Source organism: Salvelinus alpinus, chromosome 5 (assembly GCF_045679555.1).
Source record: "Salvelinus alpinus chromosome 5, SLU_Salpinus.1, whole genome shotgun sequence".
NCBI lineage: Eukaryota > Metazoa > Chordata > Actinopteri > Salmoniformes > Salmonidae > Salvelinus > Salvelinus alpinus.
In genome coordinates, this window is record NC_092090.1 from 19,736,678 (window position 1) to 19,755,397 (window position 18,720).

General features: G+C 39.2%; 1 protein-coding gene across 1 annotated transcript in view; it reads left to right on the plus strand.

Moving 5' to 3' along the window:
- The first annotated feature begins 653 nt into the window (after positions 1-653).
- Positions 654-18,720, plus strand: part of LOC139575661 (transmembrane channel-like protein 3) — a 51,644-nt gene continuing 33,577 nt past the window's right edge. The window contains exons 1-2 of the mRNA XM_071400851.1: positions 654-1,148; positions 6,467-6,613. Coding sequence (XP_071256952.1) covers positions 1,030-1,148; positions 6,467-6,613 — 266 coding nt within the window. The 5' untranslated portion in view covers positions 654-1,029. The remainder of the gene's footprint in view (positions 1,149-6,466; positions 6,614-18,720) is intronic.

Below are 18,720 nucleotides of genomic sequence, written 5' to 3' on the forward strand. Positions count from 1 at the left end.
TAGGAAAGACACTGAATGAAATCGTAAGAATTACAATGTACACTATATTATTTAAATGAACATATACTATGATCGGTATCCACTATCTACCAGGGTTAGCTCAAATCACTTTTCAATTCAGTCAGTTCATGAAGTGAATTGAAAAAGGTTTTAGATTGTATTCATTTCCCTGGGGTCAAATGGATGAGCAAATTGCTTTTGTAAATAAAACACCAAGTAAACTCCCGTCACAGTGGCCTATTTTATTTATTTATTTTTTATTTATTTCACCTTTATTTAACCAGGTAGGCTAGTTGAGAACAAGTTCTCATTTGCATGCAAATGGGTTTGGGTTTGGGTTTGAATGAATGGAATGAATGGAGTCACAGGCTTTACTGTTAGAAGATATTATCATTTTTTCATTATTTGAGTTTGATTGGAGAAAAACACACAAACCAACCATAGTTGTGTCAGCCACAAATATACAACTCCCCCATGACAGCCAGGGAGGTGTGTGTGTGTGGTGTGTGTGTTGCATGCACTAGCCCTTTAAGAGGTCAGTATGTCTTTGATTGGATCCGAGAAAGAGTCAGACAGGGCTTGTGTGGTACCTCATTGATGCTCCAATGAGGTACCACGACTGCAGGTTGCCCCAGCCACTCCCGTCTCTCAGCTCCAACACGCACACACACACACACAGCCCCTAGACTTCATTCAGCTTTGCCTCAGTCAGTCTGCAGAGAGTCTCAGGAGAGCACAGGGGGATGTGTCAAGTCAGTGCTTTCTGAAAGTTTGAACTGAACTGCACACACACGCGGACAAGCAAATACCACGGAGAACACACACACGCAGACAAGCAAATACCACGGAGAACACACACACGCAGACAAGCAAATACCACGGAGAACACACACACGCAGGGACACTCGTCATCCACATACACAGTCTGACCCTAACACACACACAGATGGACGGACAGAGCTGAAAGTTTAAGCTTGCATACAGACACCCACACTCAGAAACACACACGAGTGCTGAATTACGGTCAGGATGAGTGGCGTGTCTGAGACTGCTGTGGTCAGTAGACCCTCGACTACCATGAAGCGACACAAGAGTGTCAGGAAGAACTCCAGGCGGATTTACTCATCTTATCAAGACAACCAGCCAGGGTGAGTTCTACAATCTTAGAGAAAAGGTGCTGTCTTGAACCTAAAAGGGTTATTCCGCTGTCCCCATAGGACAACCCTTTGAAGGTCCCTTTTTGGTTCCAGGTAGAAGACTTTCCACAGAGGGCTCTACATGGAACCCAAAAGGGTTCTACCTGGAACCAAAAAGGGTTCTCCTACGGGACAGCCGAAAAACCCTATTGGAACCCTTTTTTCTAAGAGTGTACAGTCTATTCTATTTTGTACTATTCTATTCATGTTGATATTAAATGATGCTTTCCATGTGCCAAATGAATATGCATTGTGTAGACGGAGGACATTGTTTTTTCTCCGTTTTTGACCTCAACTCCATTGCATCATTTCTTATGACTTGCAAAAGTGTTATTTACATGTATACATGGCAACTGTTGTAGTATAAATGTATCCTCATCCAGGTTGTCAAACAGGTTAGTGATTGATTGATTGATTGATTGACTGATTGATTGACTGAATGTATTTGATAATTAAGGTAGAAGGCTGCTCCACCTGGAGACAACATTACATATATAATAGAATATTGATGATAAAACCCAGTACAGCCCAAGGGCTTGTTGCCATTCTGGCCCTCCTATTGTTTCTGATGTATTCATGTATTTGTCGGGGACCTTGTACAACATGCCATTGCACCAGATTTAGCTAGATAGCTCATTTTCATCTGTAGTCCCTGGGCAGAAAACAATCAACATCAATACAATGCTACAATATATCACACTATTAAAATATAGATACAGTACCAGGCAAAAGTTTGGACACACCTACTCATTCCTGGGTGTTTCTTTATTTTTACTATTTTCTACATTGTATAATATTAGTGAAGAAATCAAAACTATGAATCAACACATATGGAATCATGTAGTAACCAAAAAAGTGTTAAACAAATCTAAATATATTTGAGATTCTTCAAATAGCCACCCTTTGCCTTGATGACAGCTTTACACACTCTTGGCATTCTCTCAACCAGCTTTCACTGAGTTCAAGTAACAGACACATCTCAACATCAACTGTTCAGATGAGACTGTGTTAATCAGGCCTTCATGGTTGAATTGCTGCAAAGAAACCACTATTAAAGGACACAAATAAGAAGAAGAGACTTGCTTTGGCCAAGAAACACATGCAATGGACATTAGACCGGTGGAAATCTGTGCTTTGGTCTGTGGAGTCCAAATTTGAGATTTTTGGTTCAAATCGCCGTGTCTTTGTGAGACGCAGAGTAGGTGAACGGATGATCTCTGCATGTGTATTGGATTGAGGAGGAGTTGTGATGGTGTGGGGGTGCTTTGCTGGTGACACTGTCAGCGATTTATTTATAATTCAAGGCACACTTAACCAGCATGGCTACCACAGCATTCTGCAGTGATACACAATCCCATCTGGTGTGCGCTTAGTGGGACTATCATTTGTTTTCAACAGGATAATGACCCAACACACCTCCAGGCTGTGTAAGGGCTATTTGACCAAGAAGGAGAGTGATGGAGTGCTGCATCAGATGACCTGGCCTCCACAATCACCTGATCTCAAACCAATTGAGATGGTTTGGGATTAGTTGGACCTCAGAGTGAAGGAAAAGCAACCAACAAGTGCTCAGCATATGTGGGAACTCCTTCAAGACTGTTTGAAAAGCATTCCTCATGAAACTGGTTGAGAGAATGACTAAAGTGTGTGCAAAGCTGTCATCAAGGCAAAGGGTGGCTACTTTGAAGAATCTAAAATATGAAATATATTTTGATTTGTTTAACACTTTTTTTGGTTACTACATGATTCCACATGTGTTATTTCATAGTTTTGATGTCTTCACTATTATTCTACAACGTAGAACATAGTAAAAATAAAGAAACAACCTAGAATGAGTTTTGACTGGTACTGTATATACATACAACAATAGACACTATAGTTATAATATTCCAAAATAGTTTAAATGTCCCTTGTTCCTACAGTATCTGACATCTTAAGAGTCGGAATATCTTTAATGTCCACATGGCTGGTTTGCCTTCAGCCACTTTTCCAGGTTTGCCTTGAAGCTAGCAGAGGTACTGCACTCTGTCACACTGGTTGGCAGGGGGTTCCATAATCCAGACACTCCGACTGAGAAAGCTGTCTGGACAAATTTGGTGGATCTAAACTGAGTTGAGCAGTCTCGTCTGGTTGAAGCTCTTGTCCTCCTGGTATTGTCTTTGCAATATGCAACAAAGAGGAGGTGGGGCAAGGTCATGAGTGATCTTAATCAGCAGAGGCATAAGAACCTGTCAAAGCTCAGTAGGTTGTATTTCTTAATGATATTGCAGTGGTGATTCCCCCCCCCCCCAGCACTTTCAGAGTTTGTTTATAGAGCTTTTGAAGTGTTTTTATTGATGTGATATTATCTTGTGACCAGGTTGTGACCAGGTTGTGACCAGGTTGTGACCAGTGGTCAGTGCCGGTTTTTGTGTTCATGAACGTGGCCTTATTTCTCTTACAGCATATTGGATGACTCTCATTCATATTCCATTCACCCAGTTAAATGTAACAGCGATAGGTTTAGGCTACTACATGATACAACATTTTTCCCTATGCCCATCATGAGGTTGCTACAACCTAGTCTATGAATGAAAGTTTACAACATAGGTGCACACAGGTCGAGAGTCAAATTTGAGGTGACAGACGGTGACATTCAATACCGCCTTGCACACTCTTGCCTGCATCTAGCTGATATAGGGTGCAATCATTAGTGCAACAGTTATGTCATGACATTGGCCTGAGGGGGGAGGTTTATGACCCCCATAAATACCTTTCCCCTTTTTCCTCTCTCTACTCTACCGATGTGACTATTGAAAATCCCTTTGTTCAGAGAGTCTGGTGACATCAAAAGATGGGAAACGGAACCATATTTCAGTCATCCAACCAGTTGAAAATATGTGTTGGGATTTAATGAATATGATGTCAGTTCAGTTGGCATCTGAGACATGATTACTGATGATAGGGCAACATAAACTGTATCTTGGAAAATCTACACATTCTAGTTATCAGATTCACATGAAATTGTTGTGCAATTTAAATGTTTAAATATGAAACTATTTGTGAAAAGATTAAATGTAATTTTTAGCTTCTTAATGAGAGAACGGTTTGTCAGAAGAACACCACTCTGCTCACTCAGAGGCCCCGCTCAAGTGAACAGACATGGGTTGTAAACTATGAAACACGGCTCTCTCTCCCAATCCTATATAACCCCCTGGACGAAAATGTAACTTTCTGTTCCAAGGATGTGCGGACTGGCAATCCCCCCGTTGAAAGGACAAAGACCACCTACAGAACTAAGCCAACATCAGCAAGAACCTAACGCAATTGGCATCGAATTTCAATGTGAAGGTGACGACCTACACCCCGGAAGGATGAATTTCGACTATACCAGCCAAAATATAGCATGAGCTTAAAAGTATGGCAACTTGGTATGAACTTTGAACTCTTATTCACTCCAGAAGTGATACCTCCTAGCCGTTGAGTTAGCAGCAGTCGCTGTAAACGTGGGCTAGGAAAGGACGGACGACGTATCCAGTCTAACACACACAACGATACCACAAAGTTTCTGTTCTACCACCAGACATTCTTCAAAGGACAACCCGGCCTACCATCTACGAACAATCTATCGAAGCGCAGCTCAGAGTAAATATTAATTGCATTTTCCTTTTTCAAATGGACGGTAATTTAGAATGCATAAGATTCTGTATTTACGATAGCATAGCTTCTCCCTTTGTTACTCAGTCTTCCGACTCTTTCACTCAAACCCAACCCCCCTCTCTTTGTGTAACCAGCCGTCGTATCTGTTCCGTCCACCAGAGACGTTTTCTTTATGACATCATTTGTAATCAATGTATGACCCATTCTGTATAGATGTAATTCTGTGTGATTATTTAGGTATTTAGTAAATAAATAATTAAACCAAATGTTGTATTGTTGATTCAACTTGTTAGCCAGGGTTTGTGAAGAATGTATAACTTTCAGATGAGACTGAATAAAGTGACGATTAAATATTGACTGCTATTGATGTAAAAGATTACTAGGTCTTTAAGATTTTATTCGGAAGATAACAGCTCTATAAACATTAATTCATGGTGCCCTGACTTTCTAGTTAATTACATTTACCTGATTAGCTTAATCAGGTAATATTAATTACAGAGAAATTATTTTATAGAATAGCATGTCATATCACTTAATCCGGCATAGCCAAAGACACGACAGTTGCAAACAAGAGTTTCTATTGGATAAATTCAGGTATGTTTATCCCCGTTTTGTTCAGTTTGCTTACATTTAAGAAACGTTTTTCAACAGAATCGGCAGAATGAAAACTTTCCAAGCCAAACCTCTACAAACAGCCTACATCGTTATCACCATATTAGCTAAAGTAATGTCATAGACAGCTTAGCTAATTGAACTAACGCGTTAGTAAACCCACTTCAATCATGCAGTAATGTTAGTGTAGAGTCAGAAAGCAGTTACACCGGCGGGCCGGGTGGCAATAAATTACTAATACCAAAAGCTTATCTTGACTTGGAAGAGTTCCAGTGTTGTGTTGGAAAGTCATTGCCAGCTATCTAACATAGCATCCCTCTGTTTGAGCAGGGTGTTTTAGTAGGCTAAACTAGCTAGCTGCATTTGCTGAGATGAGACTATAATTGGCCACATCAGTTGGATCTCCAGCCTTGAAGATTGGTGTTATGACAGCAGATTTCCAGTCGTCAGGGAACACCTCTTCTATAATTGACAGATTGACCAGATGAGTGACTGGAGAGCTCAGGGTGTCATTTCCATACACATCCTGTGACTGAGTTTTTAAGATTTTCATTATCTCCTGCTCAAGCTGAATATTTATATTGTAGGAGTCAAATAATCTACCCAACCATTCCTCCTATACATTTTCATGTCATTCAGTATCCTCACTTTGATAATTAAGTTCATGTGTATGACTTAATCAAATAGTGATTCAATCTTGTTTTAGGTTCACTGCATTTTCAAATGAAAAATAAACAGTGTGGATTACGTTGATATTTTAATGTAGGGACTGTGTACATTTACTTTGTGTGTGTGTGTTTGGTGCATGCCTGCTTCTTGTGTGCGGGTGGGTATATTTGTGTGTGTGTGTGTCATGCTATGAACTCTTACCATTTGCCTTGCTTGTGAGGAAATTGACTTTACAGAGAAAAAAGCAACTATCAACATCCTGCTTCTTTGAGTCTGTCTTCAGTCACACAGCAGAGCACAGCTGTCCCTCAAGATAACATGTTGACCCCTCTCCTTCTGTCCCATTGCAGCCAATCAGATGAGGAGGGCAAGGAGGATGAGCATGCGGACAGCAACGACCCAGAGCAGATGTTCCAGAACATCCAGTTTCAGAAGGAGCTCATCGCCAACATACGCACCCGAGCCTGGCCTATGAGACGCAAGCTCAAAGCCCTCAAGTAAGGCACATAGATGCACACATACTGAATAGAGTAGACACACATGTACACACCATCACCAACATACACACCCGAGCTCAGCCCATGAGACACAAACTCAAATCTCTGAAGTAAACCATGCACACACACAAATACACACACAGTAGAGCACTGCTGTATTGCTTAATGAAAGTGGTCATAGAAAATGGCGTAGTGAATGTCAATGGACTGTGCTATGTCCACCACCGTTGTCAAGCCTGTGTTATGGTATTGTCCACCACCGTTGTCAAGCCTGTGTTATGGTATTGTCCACCACCGTTGTCAAGCCTGTGTTGTGGTATTGTCCACCACCGTTGTCAAGCCTGTGTTATGGTATTGTCCACCACCGTTGTCAAGCCTGTGTTATGGTATTGTCCACCACCGTTGTCAAGCCTGTGTTATGGTATTGTCCACCACCGTTGTCAAGCCTGTGTTATGGTATTGTCCACCACCGTTGTCAAGCCTGTGTTATGGTATTGTCCACCACCGTTGTCAAGCCTGTGTTATGGTATTGTCCACCACCGTTGTCAAGCCTGTGTTATGGTATTGTCCACCACCGGAGTATTCAAGCCTGTGTTATGGTATTGTCCACCACCGGAATACTCAAGCCTGTGTTATGGTATTGTCCACCACCGGAATACTCAAGCCTGTGTTATGGTATTGTCCACCACCGGAGAACTCAAGCCTGTGTTATGGTATTGTCCACCGCTGCAGTACTCAAGCCTGTGTTATGGTATTGTCCACCACCGTTGTCAAGCCTGTGTTATGGTATTGTCCACCACCAGAGTATTCAAGCCTGTGTTATGGTATTGTCCACTACCGGAATACTCAAGCCTGTGTTATGGTATTGTCCACCGCTGCAGTACTCAAGCCTGTGTTATGGTATTGTCCACCACCGTTGTCAAGCCTGTGTTATGGTATTGTCCACCACCGGAATACTCAAGCCTGTGTTATGGTATTGTCCACCGCTGCAGTACTCAAGCCTGTGTTATGGTATTGTCCACCGCTGCAGTACTCAAGCCTGTGTTATGGTATTGTCCACCGCTGCAGTACTCAAGCCTGTGTTATGGTATTGTCCACCGCTGCAGTACTCAAGCCTGTGTTATGGTATTGTCCACCACCGGAGTACTCAAACCTGTGTTATGGTATTGTCCTTCACCACAGTACTCGAGCCTAGAGAGTAGGAGGTGACAAAAAACATTCCAGCTATTCATACATTGCAAATTATACACCTCCGCAGAGGAACAGTAGGCCTTTTAAATTGCATTGTTTTTGTGATTAAACAAAATAATCAAATGAATTAGAAAATGGGGCTTAACCAAGAACATTTTCCCAATAATTACTACTAACTAATTCATGGTCAAATGTATAATAGTCATAATTCTAATTCAAGGTAACAGGTCCAATAGTTATAATACTAATTCAAGGTAACAGGTTGTAACGATCGTCGAGGAGTAGGAAAAATCGGACCAAAATGCAGCGTGGTACGTGTCCATGTTAAATTTATTACAACTGAACACTGAATACAAAATAACAAAAGTGAAACAACGAAAATCGAAACAGTCCTGAAAGGTGACACAACACAAAACAGGAAACAACTACCCACAAACACAGGTGGGAACAGGCTACCTAAGTATGGTTCTCAATCAGAGACAACTATTGACAGCTGCCTCTGATTGGGAACCATACCAGGCCAAGCACAGAAATACAAAACATAAAACAAAACATAGAATGAAAAACATAGAATGCCCACCCCAACTCACGCCCTGACCAAACCAAAATAGAGACATAAAAAAGGGAACTAAGGTCAGGACGTGACACAGGTCCAATAGTTATAATACTAATTCAAGGTAACAGGTCCAATAGTTATAATACTAATTCAAGGTAACAGGTCCAATAGTTATATTACATATTCATGGTAACAGGTCCAATAGTTATAATACATATTCAAGGTAACAGGTCCAATAGTTATAATACTAATTCATGGTAACAGGTCCAATAGTTATAATACTAATTCATGGTAACAGGTCCAATAGTTATAATACATATTCATGGTAACAGGTCCAATAGTTATAATACATATTCATGGTAACAGGTCCAATAGTTATAATACTAATTCATGGTAACAGGTCCACTAGTTATAATACATATTCATGGTAACAGGTCCAATAGTTATAATACTAATTCATGGTAACAGGTCCAATAGTTATAATACATATTCAAGGTAACAGGTCCAATAGTTATAATACATATTCATGGTAACAGGTCCAATAGTTATAATACTAATTCAAGGTAACAGGTCCAATAGTTATAATACTAATTCAAGGTAACAGGTCCAATAGTTATAATACTAATTCATGGTAACAGGTCCAATAGTTATAATACATATTCAAGGTAACAGGTCCAATAGTTATAATACTAATTCATGGTAACAGGTCCAATAGTTATAATACTAATTCATGGTAACAGGTCCAATAGTTATAATACATATTCATGGTAACAGGTCCAATAGTTATAATACTAATTCAAGGTAACAGGTCCACTAGTTATAATACTAATTCAAGGTAACAGGTCCAATAGTTATAATACTAATTCATGGTAACAGGTCCAATAGTTATAATACATATTCATGGTAACAGGTCCAATAGTTATAATACATATTCATGGTAACAGGTCCACTAGTTATAATACATATTCATGGTAACAGGTCCAATAGTTATAATACTAATTCATGGTAACAGGTCCAATAGTTATAATACATATTCAAGGTAACAGGTCCAATAGTTATAATACATATTCATGGTAACAGGTCCAATAGTTATAATACTAATTCAAGGGAGCAGGTCCAATAGTTATAATACATATTCATGGTAACAGGTCCACTAGTTATAATACATATTCATGGTAACAGGTCCACTAGTTATAATACTAATTCAAGGTAACAGGTCCAATAGTTATAATACTAATTCATGGTAACAGGTCCAATAGTTATAATACATATTCAAGGTAACAGGTCCAATAGTTATAATACATATTCATGGTAACAGGTCCACTAGTTATAATACATATTCATGGTAACAGGTCCACTAGTTATAATACTAATTCAAGGTAACAGGTCCAATAGTTATAATACTAATTCATGGTAACAGGTCCAATAGTTATAATACATATTCAAGGTAACAGGTCCAATAGTTATAATACATATTCATGGTAACAGGTCCAATAGTTATAATACATATTCATGGTAACAGGTCCAATAGTTATAATACATATTCATGGTAACAGGTCCAATAGTTATAATACTAATTCATGGTAACAGGTCCAATAGTTGTAATACTAATTCATGGTAACAGGTCCAATAGTTATAATACTAATTCAAGGTAACAGGTCCAATAGTTATAATACATATTCATGGTAACAGGTCCAATAGTTATAATACATATTCATGGTAACAGGTCCAATAGTTATACTACTAATTCAAGGTAACAGGTCCTATAGTTATAATACATATTCATGGTAACAGGTCCAATAGTTATAATACTAATTCAAGGTAACAGGTCCAATAGTTATAATACATATTCATGGTAACAGGTCCAATAGTTATACTACTAATTCAAGGTAACAGGTCCAATAGTTATAATACATATTCATGGTAACAGGTCCAATAGTTATAATACTAATTCATGGTAACAGGTCCACTAGTTATAATACTAATTCAAGGTAACAGGTCCAATAGTTATACTACTAATTCAAGGTAACAGGTCCAATAGTTATAATACTAATTCATGGTAACAGGTCCACTAGTTATAATACTAATTCAAGGTAACAGGTCCAATAGTTATACTACTAATTCAAGGTAACAGGTCCAATAGTTATACTACTAATTCAAGGTAACAGGTCCAATAGTTATAATACATATTCATGGTAACAGGTCCAATAGTTATAATACTAATTCATGGTAACAGGTCCAATAGTTATAATACATATTCATGGTAACAGGTCCAATAGTTATACTACTAATTCAAGGTAACAGGTCCTATAGTTATAATACATATTCATGGTAACAGGTCCAATAGTTATAATACATATTCATGGTAACAGGTCCAATAGTTATAATACATATTCATGGTAACAGGTCCAATAGTTATACTACTAATTCAAGGTAACAGGTCCTATAGTTATAATACATATTCATGGTAACAGGTCCAATAGTTATAATACATATTCATGGTAACAGGTCCAATAGTTATAATACTAATTCAAGGTAACAGGTCCAATAGTTATAATACATATTCAAGGTAACAGGTCCAATAGTTATAATACATATTCATGGTAACAGGTCCAATAGTTATAATACTAATTCAAGGTAACAGGTCCAATAGTTATAATACATATTCATGGTAACAGGTCCAATAGTTATAATACATATTCATGGTAACAGGTCCAATAGTTATAATACATATTCAAGGTAACAGGTCCAATAGTTATAATATATATTTATGGTAACAGGTCCAATAGTTATAATACATATTCAAGGTAACAGGTCCAATAGTTATAATACTAATTCAAAGTAACAGGTCCAATAGTTATAATACATATTCATGGTAACAGGTCCAATAGTTATAATACATATTCAAGGTAACAGGTCCTATAGTTATAATACATATTCAAGGTAACAGGTCCAATAGTTATAATACTAATTCATGGTAACAGGTCCAATAGTTATAATACATATTCAAGGTAACAGGTCCTATAGTTATAATACATATTCATGGTAACACGTCCAATAGTTATAATACTAATTCATGGTAACAGGTCCAATAGTTATAATACTAATTCATGGTAACAGGTCCAATAGTTATAATACTAATTCATGGTAACAGGTCCAATAGTTATAATACATATTCAAGGTAACAGGTCCAATAGTTATAATACTAATTCAAGGTAACATGTCCACTAGTTATAATACTAATTCAAGGTAACAGGTCCAATAGTTATAATACTAATTCATGGTAACAGGTCCAATAGTTATAATACATATTCAAGGTAACAGGTCCAATAGTTATAATAGTAATTCATGGTAACAGGTCCAATAGTTATAATACTAATTCATGGTAACAGGTCCAATAGTTATAATACATATTCAAGGTAACAGGTCCAATAGTTATACTACTAATTCAAGGTAACAGGTCCAATAGTTATAATACTAATTCAAGGTAACAGGTCCAATAGTTATAATACATATTCAAGGTAACAGGTCCAATAGTTATACTACTAATTCAAGGTAACAGGTCCAATAGTTATAATACTAATTCAAGGTAACAGGTCCAATAGTTATAATACATATTCATGGTAACAGGTCCAATAGTTATAATAGTAATTCATGGTAACAGGTCCAATAGTTATAATACTAATTCATGGTAACTGGTCCAATAGTTATAATACATATTCAAGGTAACAGGTCCAATAGTTATAATACTAATTCATGGTAACGGGTCCAATAGTTATAATACTAATTCATGGTAACAGGTCCAATAGTTATAATACATATTCATGGTAACAGGTCCAATAGTTATACTACTAATTCAAGGTAACAGGTCCAATAGTTATAATACTAATTCATGGTAACAGGTCCAATAGTTATAATACTAATTCAAGGTAACAGGTCCAATAGTTATAATACTAATTCATGGTAACAGGTCCAATAGTTATAATACTTATTCATGGTAACAGGTCCAATAGTTATAATACATATTCATGGTAACAGGTCCAATAGTTATAATACTAATTCATGGTAACAGGTCCAATAGTTATAATACATATTCAAGGTAACAGGTCCAATAGTTATACTACTAATTCAAGGTAACAGGTCCAATAGTTATAATACTAATTCAAGGTAACAGGTCCAATAGTTATAATACATATTCAAGGTAACAGGTCCAATAGTTATACTACTAATTCAAGGTAACAGGTCCAATAGTTATAATACTAATTCAAAGTAACAGGTCCAATAGTTATAATACTAATTCAAGGTAACAGGTCCAATAGTTATACTACTAATTCAAGGTAACATGTCCAATAGTTATAATACATATTCATGGTAACAGGTCCAATAGTTATAATACATATTCATGGTAACAGGTCCAATAGTTATAATACTAATTCATGGTAACATGTCCAATAGTTATAATACATATTCATGGTAACAGGTCCAATAGTTATAATACATATTCATGGTAACGGGTCCAATGGTTATAATACTAATTCATGGTAACAGGTCCAATAGTTATAATAGTAATTCATGGTAACAGGTCCAATAGTTATAATACTAATTCAAGGTAACAGGTCCAATAGTTATAATACTAATTCATGGTAACAGGTGTCGGAGCTCAAAATAACCAAGGCAGAGATTTAGGTACAGCATCTTAGACCGCTCCAAAATGGCACCCTATTCCATATTTAGTGCACAACTTTTTACCCGGGCATATAGGGCTCTGGTCAAAAGTACTGCACTATGTAGGGCAGAGGGGGGAATTGGGGACGCAACCTTAGGTTTCATTCCTTAAGATGCTAGTGGACAGGTATACAAATTGATTTATCACAAGATGCATATGCATTTGACCACAGTATAAGAACCCCTATGCATAGTCATGTGCACGTTTTGTTCCCTCTTTGCTGTTGTTTTTTCTCCTGCAGTCTGTGGTTATCCAAACCCATTAACATGTCAGATAGGGGAAACATGTAAACACTAGCTCTTCATTAACACCTGAGAGCTCATAAATGGCGAAAAAGCGCTAACTCTCTGTCGCTAATGGGCGAAGGAGCCATCGGAGTGTAAAGCATGAAGCGAAGTAAATAACGATTAACATCTGCCTCTCCCGGGCTCCTCACTCCCTCGCCACGTTAATGGCTCCTCCCACAGAAAACAAACCAAATTAGCGGAGTAATTATTTCATCAGCTGTTAGTTCGCCTGGTTCCTATTTTTACTGGGGTCAGGACCTCCACTCCCACACACACATTGATTATACAAACACCATGCGTGTAGAGGGACACACCTGATACATGTGTGCTTGTCTCCTGTTCCGGGGTTTAGGATGCTATTAAATTCAAACCGGAGTCCAGATGTCTCCTGACAACACAGATTAGACATTTGGACCGTGTCCAGATATCTGTACTTCTGTGCTAAATACCTGTACTTCTGTTCTAAATACCTGTACTTCTGTCCTAAATACCTGTACTTCTGTCCTAAATACCTGTACTTCTGTCCTAAATACCTGTACTGTCCTAAATACCTGTACTTCTGTCCTAAATACCTGTACTTCTGTCCTAAATATGCGAATATTTAAGTCTTATAGTATGTCAAAATGATCAAGTTTAGTATGCTTTAAATGCCAGGATGTCATACTCATTTAGACTATTTCTATAGTATTCTTTCGCTACTCACTATTGAGGAAGAGAATTGTATTTGTAGACCCATGTGTGTTTGACATCAGCTGATAATCGCATAAGGGGATGGGTTGTGTCCCACTTGACACAAACTGGCTGAATCAACGTTGTTTCAACATAATTTGTCAATATACACTACCGGTCAAAGGTTTTAGAACACCTACTCATTCAAGGGTTTTTCTTTATTTTTACTATTCTCTGCATTGTACAATAATACTGAAGACAACAAAACTATGAAATAACACATATGGGATCATGTAGTAACCAAAAAAGTGTTAAACAAATCAAAATATATTTTATATTTGAGATTCTTCAAATAGCCACCCTTTGCCTTGATGACAGCTTTGCACACTCTTGGCATTCTCATTCCAAAGGGGTGGGTTTAACAGAGCAAAATGACCATACTGTATCACTCACGTATCATCAATGAGGCTATTTAAGCCTGTATAGCATTTTCAAAGTCATCAACGGCAATTGCTTAAATTCAACCCAGAATTCAACAAAAAATGGACAATAGAACAATAGGCCTGGGGTTTCTGGAGGATTTTTTAAAATACAGTAAATAGCCTATTAAATTGTCTACAAGTTAGATCCATGTCTCCAACTCAACCAAAAATAAAAGTTAAAGAACGAGATTAAGCCAGTGGCTAAGATGGAACTATCCAAGCAGCAGATACATCTCTTTTAAATGTTAATATTTTGTTGCGTTGTCAGGCAAACACAATTCAATATGAATTTTTTAATACAGTAAATAGCCTAAAGTGGCTCTTTCTTATAACCACACATAGATGTGATTTGACTACAGCCATTTACAGTATTTTTCTCAAAGAACATCACTTCAGGAGAACGAGAGAGAGAGAGAGACCTCCTAAGATGTGCTGAGTAGGTCCTAGCCATGGCAGGTTTTATATGGGTGGTTTGTTATTACTGCTCTAGGCTTTATGAGCGTCACACGGATGAGATGCAAGCCTGCATTTTACGTCCTCAGTAATCTCTGGGTGAATACTGCTGATTACACCCCCTGCAAAAACACCTCATATTTTACACTGCAAATCACTGGTCCGTACCCCCGTTTTCACTTGTTTTGCTTGTTGTGAAATTCCTGTCCCCGTTTATCTCAAATCAAATCAAATCAAATTTTATTAGTCACATACACATGGTTAGCAGATGTTAATGCGAGTGTAGCGAAATGCTTGTGCTTCTAGTTCCGACAATGCAGTAATAACCAACAAGTAATCTAACCTAACAATTCCACAACTACTACCTTACACACACACACAAGTGTAAAGGGATAAAGAATATGTACATAAAGATATATGAATGAGTGGTGGTACAGAACGGCATGGCAGATGCAGTAGATGGTATAGAGTACGGTATATACATATGAGATGAGTACTGTAGGGTATGTAAACATAAAGTGGCATAGTTTAAAGTGGCTAGTGGTACATGTATTACATAAAGATGGCAAGATGCAGTAGATGATATAGAGTACAGTATATACATATGAGATGGGTAATGTAGGGTATGTAAACATTATATTAAGTGGCATTGTTTAAAGTGGCTAGTGGTACATTTTTACATAATTTCCATCAATTCCCATTTTTAAAGTGGCTGGAGTTGAGTCAGTATGTTGGCAGCGGCCGCTAAATGTTAGTGGTGGCTGTTTAACAGTCTGATGGCCTTGAGATAGAAGCTGTTTTTCAGTCTCTCGGTCCCTGCTTTGATGCACCTGTACTGACCTCGCCTTCTGGATGATAGCGGGGTGAACAGGCAGTGGCTTGGGTGGTTGTTGTCCTTGATGATCTTTATGGCCTTCCTGTGACATCGGGTGGTGTAGGTGTCCTGGAGGGCAGGTAGTTTGCCCCTGGTGATGCGTTCTGCAGACCTCACTACCCTCTGGAGAGCCTTACGGTTGTGGGCGGAGCAGTTGCCGTACCAGGCGGTGATACAGCCCGACAGGATGCTCTCGATTGTGCATCTGTAGAAGTTTGTGAGTGCTTTTGGTGACAAGCCGAATTTCTTCAGCCTCCTGAGGTTGAAGAGGCGCTGCTGCGCCTTCTTCACAACGCTGTCTGTGTGGGTGGACCAATTCAGTTTGTCCGTGATGTGTACACCGAGGAACTTAAAACTTTCCACCTTCTCCACTACTGACCCGTCGATGTGGATAGGGGGGTGCTCCCTCTGCTGTTTCCTGAAGTCCACAATCATCTCCTTTGTTTTGTTGACGTTGAGTGTGAGGTTATTTTCCTGACACCACACTCCGAGGGCCCTCACCTCCTCCCTGTAGGCCGTCTCGTCGTTGTTGGTAATCAAGCCTACCACTGTAGTGTCATCCGCAAACTTGATGATTGAGTTGGAGGCGTGCATGGCCACGCAGTCGTGGGTGAACAGGGAGTACAGGAGAGGGCTCAGAACGCACCCTTGTGGGGCCCCAGTGTTGAGGATCAGCGGGGTGGAGATGTTGTTACCTACCCTCACCACCTGGGGGCGGCCCGTCAGGAAGTCCAGGACCCAGTTGCACAGGGCGGGGTCGAGACCCAGGGTCTCGAGCTTGATGACGAGTTTGGAGGGTACTATGGTGTTAAATGCTGAGCTGTAATCGATGAACAGCATTCTCACATGGGTATTCCTCTTGTCCAGATGGGTTAGGGCAGTGTGCAGTGTGGTTGCGATTGCGTCGTCTGTGGACCTATTGGGTCGGTAAGCAAATTGGAGTGGGTCTAGGGTGTCCGGTAGGGTGGAGGTGATATGGTCCTTGACTAGTCTCTCAAAGCACTTCATGATGACGGAAGTGAGTGCTACGGGGCGGTAGTCGTTTAGCTCAGTTACCTTAGCTTTCTTGGGAACAGGAACAATGGTGGCCCTCTTGAAGCATGTGGGAACAGCAGACTGGGATAAGGATTGATTGAATATGTCCGTAAACACACCAGCCAGCTGGTCTGCGCATGCTCTGAGGACGCGGCTGGGAATGCCGTCTGGGCCTGCAGCCTTGCGAGGGTTAACACGTTTAAATGTTTTACTCACCTCGGCTGCAGTGAAGGAGAGCCCGCAGGTTTTGGTAGGGGGCCGTGTCAGTGGCACTGTATTGTCCTCAAAGCGGGCAAAAAAGTTGTTTAGCCTGTCTGGGAGCAAGACATCCTGGTCCGCGACGGGGCTGGTTTTCTTTTTGTAATCCGTGATTGACTGTAGACCCTGCCACATACCTCTTGTGTCTGAGCTGTTGAATTGCGACTCGATTTTGTCTCTGTACTGGGACTTAGCCTGTTTGATTGCCTTGCGGAGAGAATAGCTACACTGTTTGTATTCGGTCATGCTTCCGGTCACCTTGCCCTGGTTAAAAGCAGTGGTTCGCGCTTTCAGTTTCACGCGAATGCTGCCGTCAATCCACGGTTTCTGTTTTGGGAATGTTTTAATCGTTGCTGTGGGTACGACATCGTCAATGCACTTCCTAATGAACTCGCTCACCGAATCAGCATATTCGTCAATATTGTTGTTGGACGCGATGCGGAACATATTCCAATCCGCGTGATCGAAGCAGTCTTGAAGCGTGGATTCAGATTGGTCGGACCAGCGTTGAACAGACCTGAGCGCGGGAGCTTGTTGTTTGAGTTTCTGTTTGTAGGCTGGAATCAACAAAATGGAGTCGTGGTCAGCTTTTCCGAAAGGGGGGCGGGGGAGGGCCTTATATGCGTCGCGGAAATTAGTATAACAATGATCTAGGGTTTTCCCAGCCCTGGTAGCACAATCGATATGCTGATAGAATTTAGGGAGTTTTGTTTTTAGATTAGCCTTGTTAAAATCCCCAGCTACGATGAATGCAGCCTCAGGGTGTGTGGTTTCCAGTTTACAAAGAGTCAGATAAAGTTCGTTCAGGGCCATCGATGTGTCTGCTTGGGGGGGAATATATACGGCTGTGATTATGATTGAAGAGAATTCCCTTGGTAGATAATGCGGTCGACATTTGATTGTGAGGAGTTCTAGATCAGGTGAACAGAATGAGAATCTCAAAGTTCATTTGATTTGTTTTGAAACGGCATACTCAACTTATTTTCTGTATTAAATATTTATATTTTATATTTCCAGTGCATTTTATTTATCTATGTATTTAAACAGCTATATCTTTTAATATGGACACCTGTACCAATGCAGCAATCAGACAGTCGTTACAAACATACATGATATCAACCATAGAGTTTATCCTAGTAGTAGTACCATAACATACATGATATCAACCATAGAGTTTATCCTAGTAGTAGTACCATAACATACATGATATCAACCATAGAGTTTATCCTAGTAGTAGTACCATAACATACATGATATCAACCATAGAGTTTGTCCTAGTAGTAGTACCATAACATACATGATATCAACCATAGAGTTTGTCCTAGTAGTAGTACCATAACATACATGATATCAACCATAGAGTTTGTCCTAGTAGTAGTACCATAACATACATGATATCAACCATAGAGTTTATCCTAGTAGTAGTACCATAACATACATGATATCAACCATAGAGTTTATCCTAGTAGTAGTACCATAACATACATGATATCAACCATAGAGTTTGTCCTAGTAGTAGTACCATAACATACATGATATCAACCATAGAGTTTGTCCTAGTAGTAGTACCATAACA